Source organism: Pelophylax lessonae, assembly GCF_965119305.1.
Source record: "Pelophylax lessonae genome assembly, chromosome: 5".
Taxonomy (NCBI): Eukaryota; Metazoa; Chordata; class Amphibia; order Anura; family Ranidae; genus Pelophylax; species Pelophylax lessonae.
The window spans coordinates 276389640-276404769 of record NC_138772.1 but is presented as its reverse complement, the minus strand read 5'-3'; the positions used below and the strand labels follow the sequence as shown (position 1 = coordinate 276404769).

General features: G+C 41.6%; 1 protein-coding gene across 1 annotated transcript in view; it reads right to left on the bottom strand.

The window, feature by feature from the left end:
* Positions 1-15130, bottom strand: part of LOC309556020 (dynein axonemal heavy chain 5-like) — a 468481-nt gene that overhangs the window by 122818 nt on the left and 330533 nt on the right. The window contains exons 63-65 of the mRNA XM_082258288.1: positions 12963-13157; positions 5309-5464; positions 4238-4420 (exon numbers count right to left, since the gene is read on the bottom strand). Of these exons, the coding sequence (XP_082114414.1) occupies positions 4238-4420; positions 5309-5464; positions 12963-13157 (534 nt within the window). The remainder of the gene's footprint in view (positions 1-4237; positions 4421-5308; positions 5465-12962; positions 13158-15130) is intronic.

The following is a 15130-nucleotide window of genomic DNA, read 5'->3' as shown; positions in this document are numbered from 1 at the left end:
CTCTACCGCCTCCGCCTCCGCATCCGGAGTAGTGATCATTTCCAAGGCTTTCAGGGCAGTCATTCACAAGTGGCTCCGAGTGTGGATTCCTGCACCCACAAACGCCAGGTACACAATTGTCCAGCAAGGGCACAGTTATGGAGGATGACGAGGTGAAGGATGAGGAGGAGATGGAGGAGGAGGAACCATGTTCACAGCAGGGTTGCACCTAGATAACTGATAACAACAGATACTACACTTGATCTCAGCCAAAAGGTCGAGAGGCGATGCTGGTGGCATTCCCACCTGACAGTGGGGGCACAGTGGAAGCATAAGGCAAAGGCAGAGGAGGAGGTCGCCAACACAGCCAGGGCACCACCAGCACCTCAGAAGGCAGGGTTAGCATGTATGAAATGTGGAAAAGCTTTGTTGGCACGCCACAACAACCAGGACCACCAGCTGTTTTTTTGTTTTGTTTTAAGCCCGTGGTGTGTGAAAACACTCAGACTATCACCCGGTGGGTGCATAAAAAAGTGCACACCGAAAAAGTGAAACTCAAAAAGTGCACAGGGTGTACACATGGTCCCTGACCCTGATCCCCTGGGGCGCAAGGCTTCTGACAGGGACTGGGGTACTTACACTGGCTAACCTGGCCGAAACCAGGCAGCCCCGTTCTTTAGGAGGTCTGCTGAAACAGACCACCCCAAGTACTAGGTGGGGCTCTCCCGAAGAGAGACCCCATGAGAGAGGGCGAACCAAGCCAGAAGGCCATGTCCACCCCCTCCCAAGACTTTCAGGGACAGGCCCAAGGACCTACACCCTACTAATCATGCTGTGAAAAATAAAGTCTACCGCCACAATAAAAAACACAAAACGTGAGACACACAACACATAAGAGTGGGGAAAGGGATAGTGAAGAAGAAGTGCAAGGTTAGTGCCATGTTGCAATACTATGGCAGGCCCTTCGGCCAGGAATAGAAAATTTCTCTGGTCCTGACTCCTAACCAAAAGGCCCGGCCCTAGAGGCAGGTGTGCAAAATGAGTGTAGGAAGTGCAGTGTCCTTGGTGCAATACTCATAGTGTTGCCATCCACCGTTTTTTATGGCACCCCTGGACTGCCACTCCAGGGGCACATACACCACAGGCTTTTCAGAATCCCAGTCCCTGGCAAGACCAGTGCAGCCCCGTCCTTACCAGAAGGCCTCAGAACTTAGACTGCTTTGGGAGAGCCCGGCCCACAACTAGGGACACATACCTTTTCCAAGGCCAGACTCAACCCAGAAGGGGGAAAAAAGCCCCCCCGCCGCCATCACCGTTCCTTACCATATACAGTTCCTTACCGTTCCTTACGTACTATACACGTACTGAATGACGGATCTGCCCCATTCAACTTCTGGGTCTCCAAATTTGGGAACATGGCCTGAGCTTGCCCTTTATGCCTTGGAGGTGCTGGCCTGCCCTGCAGCCAGTGTATTATCTGAACGTGTATTTAGCACGGCTGGTGGCGTTATCACAGACAAGTGCAGCCGCCTGTCCAGAGCCAATGTGGACAAGCTCACGTTCATTAAAATGAACAACGCATGGATCCCACAGGACTTGTCCGTACCTTGTGCAGAATAGACATGTATACCGGCCTTACCCAGCCATTGTTGTAGTTGATCTTTCTTTAAACATTTTTTATTGAAGGCAAAAGAAACATGGTACAGCAACATGCAGTGAAAATATTAGGTACATGCCGTGATAAAACAAGGCACTTTGAAATACAAAACTGCAGCATATAACATTCAATTAACATGTAACAATGCGATACATAGATGGGATTGACCCGGCGTCCCGTTTGGGATGCAAGGAGGGTACGCTCAAACTGTAGGTGTGGCCGAGGCCACACCATGGGGATGGACCCCACACAGAAGGGGTCTCAACCAAAAACCAAGGTATAATTCTAAACTGGGTATGCCGGAGGCCAAGTGGGGAGGGGGGGCTGGGTTGGCAGGGGTGTAGTTGATCTTTCTTACTCTTTTGGGGTGTACCCTAATTTAAAAAAACAATAAAATTAAAAACCAAAACCAGTGTTGGCTACCGCGTCCTCCTCCTGCACCACCGCCGCTTCCACCTACACCGCCACATCCACCGCCACCTCAATCTCCTACTCCAATAGGTGCCTCGTCCTCCTAGATCAAGATGATTATTTTTTTCTGTTTTTTCTGTTTTTTTCTGTTATTTTAAGTTATTTCCCTATCCACATTTGTTTGCAGAGCCTTGTCATGCTCTTAAGAAGATTTTGCTGCCATTTGCAGCCCTCTAGCCCTTTCCATGTTTGTTTTAGAGCCATTTTAGTGCACTGCACTCATCCTTTATGCAGGATTCTGAATCTGAAAAAATGGCCAGAAAAAAGACGTTTACAATATCCTCTGAACAGAATTAGGTATGGTAATTCTGAGTAAGATTTCTGAAATCCTTCCAAAATATGTAGTAGATCTGGCAAAGCAGAGCAATAGGGTTGAACATTAAATTAGTCTTCAAGCTTAGCATTATACACAAAATTGTAAAAATTATTTTAGGCCTCATTCACACAGCCGTGAGAAAATCTCATATACTAAACTTATCTCGTCTCTTTCCAGGGTCCTGAGGAAGTAGGTAGGTTTCATTTTCCTGGCTGCCTACCAAATGTTAGCTAGAGCCTGGAGCCAGCAATTTCTCCTCTTTGGGGAAGTTAAACAATGATTAATGGGGGCTGTAGTACTTGAGAAGCTAACCTCCATTCTTAATGAGACTCGCGCCAAGTTCTTGAGAGTCTGGGACCTGTGGGTAGCTTACAATGCAGATCTGAACTTAGACAGTGCTCTGCTTTCAGTTTAATGAGACCCTCAGAGTCTCTCTTTTTTTGCCTCTGCCTGGACACCCCCCCCCCTTTCATTTCCTCTCTCCTTTTCCTTCTTCTCCTTTCTTCAAATCTTTCTCTTTTTTTAATCTTTACTCTGCATGAGTGATACACAGATCAATGAGCTCCACACATTGCCTTTACTTTGGCAGATGAGGGACAGGCCCAGTTGTGGGGCCCTGTCTATCTACCATGATTGTAGTCACTGTATATGGTCTTATCTGTTGCTCAATGACCAATACTCTACTACTCTTATACATTGCTTTTTGGCGCTTTTGTTGTTTGTAACTTGTTAACTACTATTTCTGTTAAAATGTCTTGTATCACTGCATGCTGCTGTGTTTTGTGATTTATTTAAAAAACCTTAATAAACTTTCTGTAAAAGTAAAAAACTCATATGGGGTCATTTACACAGGTGCATAAATATGAGCTGTTTTCAGGTTCATAACACAGAATCCAAAAATCTGCGTCAAAGAATATGCGCTGATGTATATAAATGCACGTATATACGTTTTAGCGTACATTAAGTCTAAACAAAAGGGGAAAATAAAGTCATAAAAACAATTTATGTATGCATGTAAATGCATCTATGCACAAGTATATTACTTATTATATAGGAACTTTTCTTCTAGAAACCACATGAGTAATAAAATCAGTAACATTTTTATGGCTGTGTGAATGAAGCCTAAAGCGGAGTTACTAGCAGTGGCAAAGTGGTAGCTGCAACTAAGATCCTCTTAGAAGCTTGTTTTTGCAAGTGCATGTTTTGAAAAATGTTATTGTGTATTAACCTATATTTTATTATTGATTTCAATATATTTTAATGTGCATTACTGTAAACCAAAAGGCATCTGGTAAACATACATGTATAAATGTTAAAGTGCACATTTGGCCTTAAGCTGGCCACACACAACAATCTGTTCATTCCATTTAAATTTACCAAGAATCACATAGGCTCTTGCATATCATGTCTCTGCCAGTCTGGACCTACAGTCAGTGACACATTGTCAGAGTTGGACCTGGAATCAGTAACTGTTGCTGATCTTGACCAATTCATGCAAAGGCCTGTGATCACAGCACCATGCTGAACTTTGTTTTTTCCTAGTACTTAACTATTCTATGGCTTACTGCATTAAACCAAAATGTGGCATATCAGTATTGGAAAATTTCCATTTATAAAATGCTCCTATCACAGATCCAACCCAAGAGTTGGTTGCAATCAGCAGATTGTACTACCTCTAGGTCAAATTCTAAATTTTAAGGTCAGAGGTTTATTATCAGGAAACACCTAAAACACCAGATGCTATCAAAGTATATTACTGAAGCACCAGCCAGTACACTCTTCATAATACAGATATATAAAGAGATAGTCCTTACCTGTTTTTCTGTGAGAATGACACGACCAAGGAGCTGATCTTCCAACCCTTTCATTGTCACAGTAAAATCAATTACTGCAGTCTTTGCACTAATTTCAGGTGTATACGCTGGGTTTGCCAACTTAGTTGTAATATATAGAGTAAATCCTTTCATAACGTCTACTTCCTTATCACCAACCTTTACCTATAATGATACATGCAATATATAGCAACCATCAGTATACATGCCAATAAATTTGGTGTTTAAATGTCTACTAATATAGTTCCAATCTGAAGAAACTATAAAACAGAAAAATGTGTAAACTACAATCATAGATTAAAGTTAATCTGTACTCTATAGGTACTGCAAATTACAGTTTTAAAAATAGAGAGGGAAAATTCCCCCAGTGGGACACAGACAGCAGAAAAAGAAAAACTGTGCTTATGACTCTTTTCCACTCTATCTAAAAAAAAAAATTGTCTTAAGTTTTGCTTTTTTTATTCTGATTGGCAGGCAAACAGAAGTATTAATTGTGGTGTCTTTGTTAGATATATATTGCTTTATACAGCACATTTGTATCTTCAAGCAAACCACAAGTCATAAGTACTCTAAATTGCCTTGATTGAGGGGTATACTTAGGCAGCCCATACATTAGTCACCTTTTTCAATTCAAACAGCACGTTGAATGGGAAAACAAAATGACCCGATTCTCTCATCCATGCATTCGATGTGAATGAGGGAATCACTCCTGCTGAGTTATTGTATTCTAATGGCAAGGAGACTTCCCTGCCATCAGAATACATTGATTAGAACTGACAGCTATAGCCAGAGTTGCTGATCATGCTGAAATATTCCAACAGGCTGGTTGGTAAATCAACAAGGATTGAAATTCGTCCAGTCCCTGCTGAACAGTCCAAATTTTGTTCCATGTATGGCCGGCTTTAACTAGGTATATCTATTTGCTTAAATATACTTTCACTGTTATACAGATCTATTGTATTGCTTACTGAAATCTGGTTATAAGATTCTCTCACTTTTGCATCTCACTGAAGCACACTCTACACAATATTACGAAAAAAAAAGATATCTTACTTTAAATGTTGATCCAGATTTTATGAAATTTTTCTCAAGAACGTTGTCAAGTGCTGGATCGAGCTCCTCCCCAACATCTTCAATCATAAGGGGTCTTCCCAAAGACAAACTATCCTCCAGGTGAGTTCTAAAATACTTGTGATTCAGAGATGTTACCTAAGCAGGCACAAAAGGCACAAGGTTAATTACAAAGCAAACATGCAAAAACAGTGCAGACAGCTTGGGTTCAAAATGTGGTATGTCATTTATTTGTAAGGAAAAAAATTTAAAGAATGTGTATAAATGTTTAATGCATTTTTTTTAATACACATAAATTACCTTATTAACTTAGACAACTAGCGGTGTGCAGCAATTCATACTGTCTCAACAGTTCAGAATTTATCAATTTGACTTCATTAAACTGAAATTTAAATGGCTGTTATGGGTAATGGATTTTAGATATTGTGGCAGTGCAACTAGTGGTGAGCAGGTATTTCTCCCAAGATTATCAACCAGGCAGGTTGAGAGGCTCCAGGAGAACTATTTTACTGGGAGAAGACTGGGTTTGCAGTTTCTCCTATGGTGGATAAAGTCCAGTTGGGGACCTGGAGTCTGGAGATTTCCAAGCGATCTGGGTCGGAGGAAATCTCCAATCCTGGGACCAGGTCTTAGGAACAGCCAGCACACTGATTGTGCAGGTGGATCTGGGCCTTTTAAGAATGACCTGACCATGGTTCATGGCTCCACCCTCCCGAGGAGTCCTGGTGTGCAAGGGAGAAGGGTGCATGTCTGCACGGTTCGAGTAGATGGTGAGCCTTTGGGCTGGAACAGCAAGGAAGCTGGAGAAAGTGTGCTAACTGAGGTACAGTGGCTGTACAGGAGATCTGTTAGATGGCCAAGAGGGTCGAGGCTTAAAGCCTGAGCAGCGGTGCTGCTAGAGAGCCAGGTGGCTTTGGATTTGTCATTTATAATATTGCTGTGGAAAGCTGAAACCCCTGCATGGGCAACTATTATGTTATTGGACTTATGTTTCTTTATATTTTCCTTTAATAAAAGTGGGCCAACAAGCCCTTAAACAGCACAACTGCGTGGACTAAGCTCACTGGTAGGCTCTGCACTCAAGCTAAACAACCCCGAATATCATAAGTGGTGCTCGTGCTCGGATGCTGGCATAACTCAAGATCCTCGCAGATACCAGTGAGCTATTGCCAGAAACTGCCTGTGCTTTGCAGTGTGTGCAGCAGGTGTTATACCTGGAAGGAAGAAGTAAGTTTATCTGTTCTATGAACTGTGTTTGGTGCATGAGACTGCACAATCTGTGTGTGCAGGTGAGCAGAACCTGCAAGAGAAAAGCTACTAGACAGTGCTCTAATTCTTTTTTTGCTGGACTGTGAAAAAAATAAACTGTTATGGAGTGACTGAAGATGGGGCGGTCAAAGCTCCTAAAAGAAGCAAGGATGGCTCAGATGATAGACCGAGCTCTGTGGCTGGAGGGGTTGTTATCACCTGAACAAGCCCCATACATGCCTGAACAGAGTTTGCTGAGGAGAGAGGCTGTCGTCTCTAGCAACACTGGTGCAAATAGACCAGCTGTGAAGATGCAGTGTTCTCGGCTGGAAATAGGATGCAATGTGGGAAGTCTGGATAAGACACAGAGGGAAGAGCGCTGTTTGCGGTGCAGTGAGTGGGGGCATGCTGTCTCCAAGTGCCTTTTGTCTCAGACTCCAGTGCAAACTTACCAAACAAAGCAAAGGTATGCATCTGTGTTTGGGAAGCCTGCTCTGAGTCCCAGGAATGAGCAACGGGCTTACCAGAAGTTTGAGAGGAGTTCGGTTGCCCATAGCAACGCCTGTGATGTCAAGGCTGTGAACCGCATGAGAAAGCGATTGCCAGCAGAGGATTATGGCAAGTTGGAAACAACAATGCTTTGTGGAGAGAGAAGTCATCAAGTTTGGGAGAGCCAGCAAAGTGCAGCTGAGAAAGTGCTAGCTCCCATAGCAACGGGAGAAAATGTGCAAATCGGAAGGAGGAGCTACAGAGAAGAGGTGGCCCACCATTCCCATAGAGTCCCACATTATGGAAGACTGCTGGAGATAATGTTGCTGGGCAAAAGGCATTGTCTGCAAGCCCAGGTTCCGGTGCAAATGTGTTTGCGGTCACCCCTGGTAACAAGGAGTCTCCTGTTGTGCCTGCAGGGAGTGCTAAACAGTTGGAAATGCCGACTGTAAATTCATCCTGTGGCCACCAGAGGGATTTGGCCAGTGAAAGTGCCGCAGAGGACGGGTTCACGAGACAACATACTCAAGTGAATATGGCAAGACCTGTTACACTGATGGGTAAGACTGTTCCTGTTGACGTCATGGGAAAGACAGACTGTATGAGTGCTCACACTGGAGTGGACGTGATCCCAACTGGGAGATCCACTGTTGGTGCAGAAAAGGACTTGCCTTGCTGCAGTGCCCTATCCAGTGGGGAGGCAAGTGTTAAAAATAAGTGTGATAATGTGATGTGTAAACCTGCTAATGTGTTAGCTAAAGTTGATGATCCTTGTGCTAATGGGATATTGCAGCTCACTAGAGATAAAACCACTGCTACTGTGTCAGCTGAAAAAGGTTCAAAGTTTGAGGTAGGGGTGATTGCTAGACAGGATATGCTATTCCCCCTAGCAACAGTATATAAGGCTGCAGAGGTGTCCCTAGAAACCTCCAGGGAGCTCTCTGTGTTGGGGCCAGAGGTTGCGTGGGACAACTGTGGTGCCGCTCTGATGGATAAGAGGGTACTTGACCTTGGTGATGAGAATATAGGGAATGGTAAAACTAAAATGTCTGAATTTACTTGTGATAATGGGTTAATGCAGTCTGTCACAGCTGAAAACAAAAGTCTTCATGAGTTTAATGAAGCGCCACCAGAGCAAGGTGGTAAAAATATGGTATTGCAGCCTGTTATGTTTGAAAATGAATTGCCAGAGTTTAGTTTGAACAAAAGTGACATGTGCAATGTGCCTGCTGTTGAGCCACTCTGTCCTGTGTCTCCTTCGGTAGATGGAGCAGTGCTGCGGAGTGCAGTGGATTGGAGCACAAACCGGGCAGAATGGGATAGTATTGCCATAAGGATATTAGCGTGGTGGAAAGACATTTCTAAAGTTAATAGTGAGGTGGACACAATTTCTGCTGTGTTAAATGGAGGGACTGCAGAGCAGCTTTTGAACAAGGGCTCACTTGCTGCCACTGCAGATGATGGCCCTCTCTGGATAGAAGGTACCAATGAGAAGGAATGCACAGCAGGAATTTTGCCCATAACCCATAAAGAAGTTAATGGAGGTATATAGCAAGCTGATATTCATAGAGAAGACCTGGAACAGATCATTGACTCTGAGCCTGAGAGTTTTGTGGTCAATCCCGCACATGGCTGCACTCTGGGAGAGCACCGGATTGTTGTATGGGATCCCTCCAGGGGGGAGGAACCCCTTTTAAGAAGCACCACCTCTAAGGCACCAGTAAATGAGTCTCTCCACGTCCCCAGTAACATGAAGGACCCCAGAAAGGTTTTATGTGTAGAATCACGGTGCTTTGTTTTGACAGACATGCTGAGAGAAATAATAGAGTACTGGAAGGTACAGCCAGTGTATTCTTCACTGTCTCTTCCATGTTCGGGAGAGCTAGTACTGCGCAGTACCGCTAATTGGAGCTGGGTATTACAGGCTGTACTGGACAAAGGTGGCCAATATGCAAGTGAAGTAAAGCCTTTCTGGTTGGTCATGTTAAAAATTGTCTCACAGTGCATTGCCAGATTGCCTCCTAATATTGTTCGGTATGAGAGTCACTCTGGAGTACTGTTGGACAAGACAGAAGTCTGGGAGGAAGTGCCAGAGGGCACAAATATGTGATGTGGTAGGGGTTGCCAACTCAAAAGTGAAATTATGTAGTGATAGTCGGTTGTCAGGACAGTTGCTGGAAGAGGGTCATGTGCCAGTGGAGTTGGTGGATAGTGATGTCGCTGTGGAATGCGATCACTCTGCTCTGTGCGATTGCTCTCCAGACACTGCCTTGCTAAGCACTGAAATTAGTTATGATAAATGTGTTGATGGTTTTCACAATGAGGAAAAGTGCAAATTTCTGGTAAATGTTTTGGTTACCATGGCTGAAACAAAAATAAGGGTAGACCTGATGGTCAAGGTGACATGGTTGCTGCTTTTCTTAAAAAAAGCAGGAAGATGAATAAGGGTACGACAGCCACAGAGGGAATAGGTGCAGTAGAATTAGGCCCCCTACAGGTTCAGGAGGGTAATTCTGGGAAAAATTTCCAGAGGTCCAGGAACCTCCCAAGTTACAAAAGATCAGAGGACACAGGCCCAAAGTTTACCAAGATGGCATTAAAAGAGTTTAATCCCAAAATAAAAGATCCCATGCAGGTTACTGAAGTGTTAAAAAGTGTGACCCCTGCAAAATTAAATCCAGTGAGAGTTGGTCTAGAGGAAATCGAGGGAGTACCTTGTAACTTTAAAGGTACCCGACACCTAAAGGGTAGTAGTCAGCCTAGGGGTAAAAAAGGTACCAAGACTTGTAAACTCCCTGATGGTTAAAGGACTAGGGTGGACCCAAGGAAAATAGGCAGATTGCGTTTTTGGAAGCGCACTCGTAAAAAGTCACAGGGGTGTCGTTGTAGGACCCAAGTCAGTGTAGCAGGGGGATATAGGGAAAGTCACCCGCTAAGACTGGGTTGGGCCCTTGTAGGTTATAGCTGGCACAGAGGTGCCAAGTTGTTGAAGAAGGTAGGCTGGTGTGTTACGCCCCCTCCGGGGTCAAAACAAAGGGGGAGATATGTGGCAGTGCAACTAGTGGTGAGCAGGTATTTCTCCCAGGATTATCAACCAGGCAGGTTGAGAGGCTCCAGGAGGACTGTTTTACTGGGAGAAGACTGGGTTTGCAGTTTCCCCTATGGTGGATAAAGTTCAGTTGGGGACCTGGAGTCTGGAGATTTCCAAGCGATCTGGGTGGGAGGAAATCTCCAATCCTGGGACCAGGCCTTAGGAACAGCCAGCACACTGATTGTTTGGGTGGATCTGGGCCTTTTAAGAATGACCTGACCATGGTTCATGGCTCCACCCTCCCGAGGAGTCCTGGTGTGCAAGGGAGAAGGGTGCATGTCTGCACGGTTCGAGTAGATGGTGAGCCTTTGGGCTGGAACAGCAAGGAAGATGGAGAAAGTGTGCTAACTGAGGTACAGTGGCTGTACAGGAGATCTGTTAGATGGCCAAGAGGGTCGAGGCTTAAAGCCTGAGCAGCGGTGCTGCTAGAGAGCCAGGTGGCTTTGGATTTGTCATTTATATTATTGCTGTGGAAAGCTGAAACCCCTGTATGGGCAACTATTACGTTATTGGACTTATGTTTCTTTATATTTTCCTTTAATAAAAGTGGGCCAACAAGCCCTTAAACAGCACAACTGCGTGGACTAAGCTCACTGGTAGGCTCTGCACTCAAGCTAAACAACCCCGAATATCACAATATATATAGGGATCTTTACATTATATATTAAATGACCCTGCTTGTTTTTTTTTTTTTTTATATATCCAGGAATCTAGTGCAAACTCCCTATAGTGAAAAATACAGCAGATAAGTACCAGCCAATTACAGGGAGATCAGAAAATAAGAGAACAATAACAAAAAGTATCTAGATACATAGAACCGAGTACAAGGTATTATTTACAGATAACAACTATTTTTTTATGTTTTCTTAAGGTTAAAAAAAATAAGCATGAATACATTCGCTACTTGTTTAAATACATCTATTCTGTGCTCCTCATGAAAATGCTATAAAAATATTTGCAAATAGGTTCATAAAAATCATTGAAGTAAGAAGGCATGTCTCCAATACCTATAAAGTCATTTTAGCAAAAACACTATAAAAAGAAATTTAAAACATATAAGAACAGTTGTTAGTCTAATCTAATATTCAGAACTATACCTATTCTTTTACTGCATGTGTCTCAGTTTTAATGTTCTGTAACAAAGACTAATATAAATAAAATTATAATTGGGATTTCATGTTTATTGCATCCCAACAGATTTATTAACAACATATGGGCCATCACTATTCAGCGTTAATTACCAAGCTACAGGCACATCATTGTTAAGTGTAACAAAAGTAGTTTCTCAGACATACAGGAAGAAAGGGTTATTATCACTATAAGATTACCAGTAGGAGACTTCAAATAATGTGTGTCATCTAAGCTAAGAAAGTATTTTAAAATGTAGTGCTAATTTTGGTCACTGGTTCATGATTCGAGCTCTCGGTTTCATATCAAGTTTACCCTCCCTAAATGCCAACCATTAGAAGTTCCAGTGTTAAAGCTGGCCCATAAGACTCATTGGCTCAGGCAAGTAGTCAGTTTCCAACCCCTCTGGTGCCTCAGGCTAGAAGCCTACTGTGCTGTCTTCCCCACCCCATGCTACTAAAAACATATTCTTATCAGTTCCACTATTAGAAATCTTTTAGTGCAGTAGTAATCACATAGGAGTTGGAGTTGATTTACTAAAGGCAATAGGGGAACAGTTACTTGTCCCCCACTACTATACCACATCACTGTACTATATTTCCCCCTATCCCCACAGGTCTTTACAGCTGCAATCAAAATCACTGTACATAGAAAAAATTATATGGCGCAGTGATAGGGTGTGATATTATAGTATGGCACTTCGTTGGCATCCCCTTGTGTCTCTTCAATCTAAATTGCTGGACTTCCTTTTGCCATTTGGCAAAAAACCTTGCTTTCCATGACCAAGCATCCCCATTTAAACAGTGATTAAAAATAAATCTTTCCTGCCTTGTCCCTAACCTGTGGGGCTTTCTCATATAGATCTATATGCTATGGCAAATTCTGCATCACACAGAAGTCTGACCTAATCTAATCCAAAAACATTTTTTCCTGGTCCAGAAATTGTTTGCTGTTAACTATGTAAGTGCATCAACCATTGGGACATTTAAAAAAAACCCAAGTAAAACTTATTTTTATTATTATCATTATCATCATTTGTCTATATTAACTCTATATCAATTTCCATCTTTCAGATAAAACTGGTTGTTGTTGGTAACTTTCAGTTTTGCACGTGTTTTCTTTGCTTTGTCTAATAATGCTAATAAACTAGCTGCTAATATAAGGTATTTGAAGGAGAACTTAGAGGAATAGGTGTATATAGAGAACATACATGACAGAGGGCTTGCTCTAGTGCCCCCATTCATGAGTTCTGGAAATATAAATGACCTGTGCTATGGACAACATCCTTAAGTGCTCATGCAGGCTGCAGTCTATACTCTTGCCTGCATGTCTATGAAATTTCTACTAAAGATTAATAAATATTAAAATAAAAATGAATATAACACATGTCTATACAGTTAGCAGCTGGAGGACCACTGGATTCTCTCATTCCCACTACATACAACTTTTCTGTGAACTTCTTAAATATATATTTTCCTGATATGGGTTTTGTTATGCTAAAATTGATTGAATAGATTAAAAGTGAGAGCTAAGGTATGATAAAGGGGGTTTCATGAAAGCCTTGGTCATATTAAATGATTTTAGAAGACGAACAAAATATACAGAACAATTTAGTACAAAAAGATTTTATGTAAGGGAAAGAAAGCAGAAACAGCAAACATTCCCTTCAGATTGTTTTACCTGTAGTTCATTATTCTTCTCTTTATTTTTAATCCATATTTTCCCTTGACCCTGTGGGTCAATAAGAAGTGGAAAACGAGATGCTTTGGTAACAATAATTCCATTCTGGATGGACAGGTCATCACTGGGAAGTCCTTGAAGGTTCCATTCACCAATTGTAGCATTGTCCACAAGCATTGAGATAAGGTTCAGATCCTAAACAGTAAATCAAGTTTGTGTTAAACATAGGCTTGAACTTAGTAAAGAGCAACCACTAAATTTCATATGCATGACAGGTCAGCTCGAATTGCTTTATTTTTTAACACCACTCTAAATGAAAACCATCCAATAGACAGAAAAAAATGCAATAAACATGGAATATACTGTAAATAAGAAAGAATACTTTTTATATAAAGTGTTAGGCATGTCACCAACTATTCATACATAATGCAGTCTGCAACAGTCAGGTAATAAAGCGTGCATTTAGGATTTGTGCAATTTTTTTCAAAATAATATTAATTATGTATATACCCAAAACATAACAAACATTTTAAATTTATGTTATAAATGACATGTTTCCAGTGTAGGTTATCACTTTAAATATGTTCACAGAGCAAGATTATGATGCAAAAAAAAAAAAATCTGTTTATTTATTATTTTTTTAAATTTTGCTTTTTGCTACTTGTTTTATTTTTCAGTCTATTTGCTCTGTTAACTAATAATGGGTGTAGAGTGATTTTCATTTTAAACCTAGAAACATAAGCAACTGCTTTTTAGAAATCTAACCACTTAGCTGGACACAAAGAGCTATTAAGCAACAGCATGATCTTTAGTTTCTGAAATATGTCTATAATTGGCCTGAGCTTTCTAAATTATAAGATTTACTAGATTATTATTATAAGCTCATATACTGTATACTTTAGCTCACAAATTGGGAATTTTCTAGAAGAACATTTTTATTTTACTGTTCATAAAAAGCAGTGACAAGTAATAAATGAACAAAACACTGAGGAGGAAATGTAGAAATGTGAGACAGATTTTTAGAAAATGTACTGTAAGGGCTATGCTTCCTTCATACATTTCTCCCTCTGCTGCTCTAAAGTAGCACAGTAACAGAATAAATTTGTCCTGAGTCTGACCACTTCTTATTTATGCTTCTGTTAGAAGCAAAACTCTGTCTCATCTTCAGTGCATAAAGTGGTTGTACACCTATTCATATACTCACTAAAGTGACTGTCAGGTGTTACACAAAGATTAAACAAATCCTCCTACATGGGTTGTGATCATTTATCTGAAGCCCTCTCTATTCTACAGCTTTCTAAAGCACATATTTTAGGCAGCATTTCTGAGATTCATATGGCAGGGGGAGGGGATCTAATGTCACACACTGCACAGCACAGAGCAGGAAGCTGAGTGTAGTATGAGACCTGAGTGGAGGGAACTGACACACTTCTCTCTACACAGTCTTATAAGAAAACATGTACAGCTGAGACGGTCAATCATCTTCTGTGTGATGGGGGGAGAGGGAGTCCCCTAGGATTCTGGGGTGTCAGTACAGAACCACACTAGGTTATTCGGATTGGTACTAGTAAAGACTATAGAGAATATGCTGTACTTGTTTTTCATTTCAGAGATTTACAACCACTTTAAGGTGACTGTAGCCATATTAGTGTACTTGCAACAATAGAGTACTGTCCATGATACTTTTTTTTAATTACACCAACAGTTACATTTTCAGAGTATAGAAATACAAATAGGAGCCAAAAAGTGGAAGAGTTCAAAGTGCCTATAATTGTTCAAAAGACATTCACATAAAAACATTCATCGTGTTTTGGGGTCAACTTCTGCTGATTACAATGGTATAACTCTAGAGCAAAAGGAGGCTTTTCATTAGATCAAATATAGTTTACATAGGTTATGGATTACTTTGAGTCCATTCAAGTCTGGATGAAAGGGGAGTTCTGTTGCCCCCAAAATGCAAAAATGCACAAAATTGGATGATGTGAATATTGTGAACAATTAAAGGCACTTTGAACTCTTTCAACTTTTGGTTTGATAACCATTTATATGTCTATACTCTAAAGTGATTTCAGGCACCCAGGTCTGCATGTTTAAGAGCTACCTTACCAGGGCCAGTGAATCATTTGAGATCTGCCTTACCAGGGCCAGTGAATTATTTGAGAGCTGCC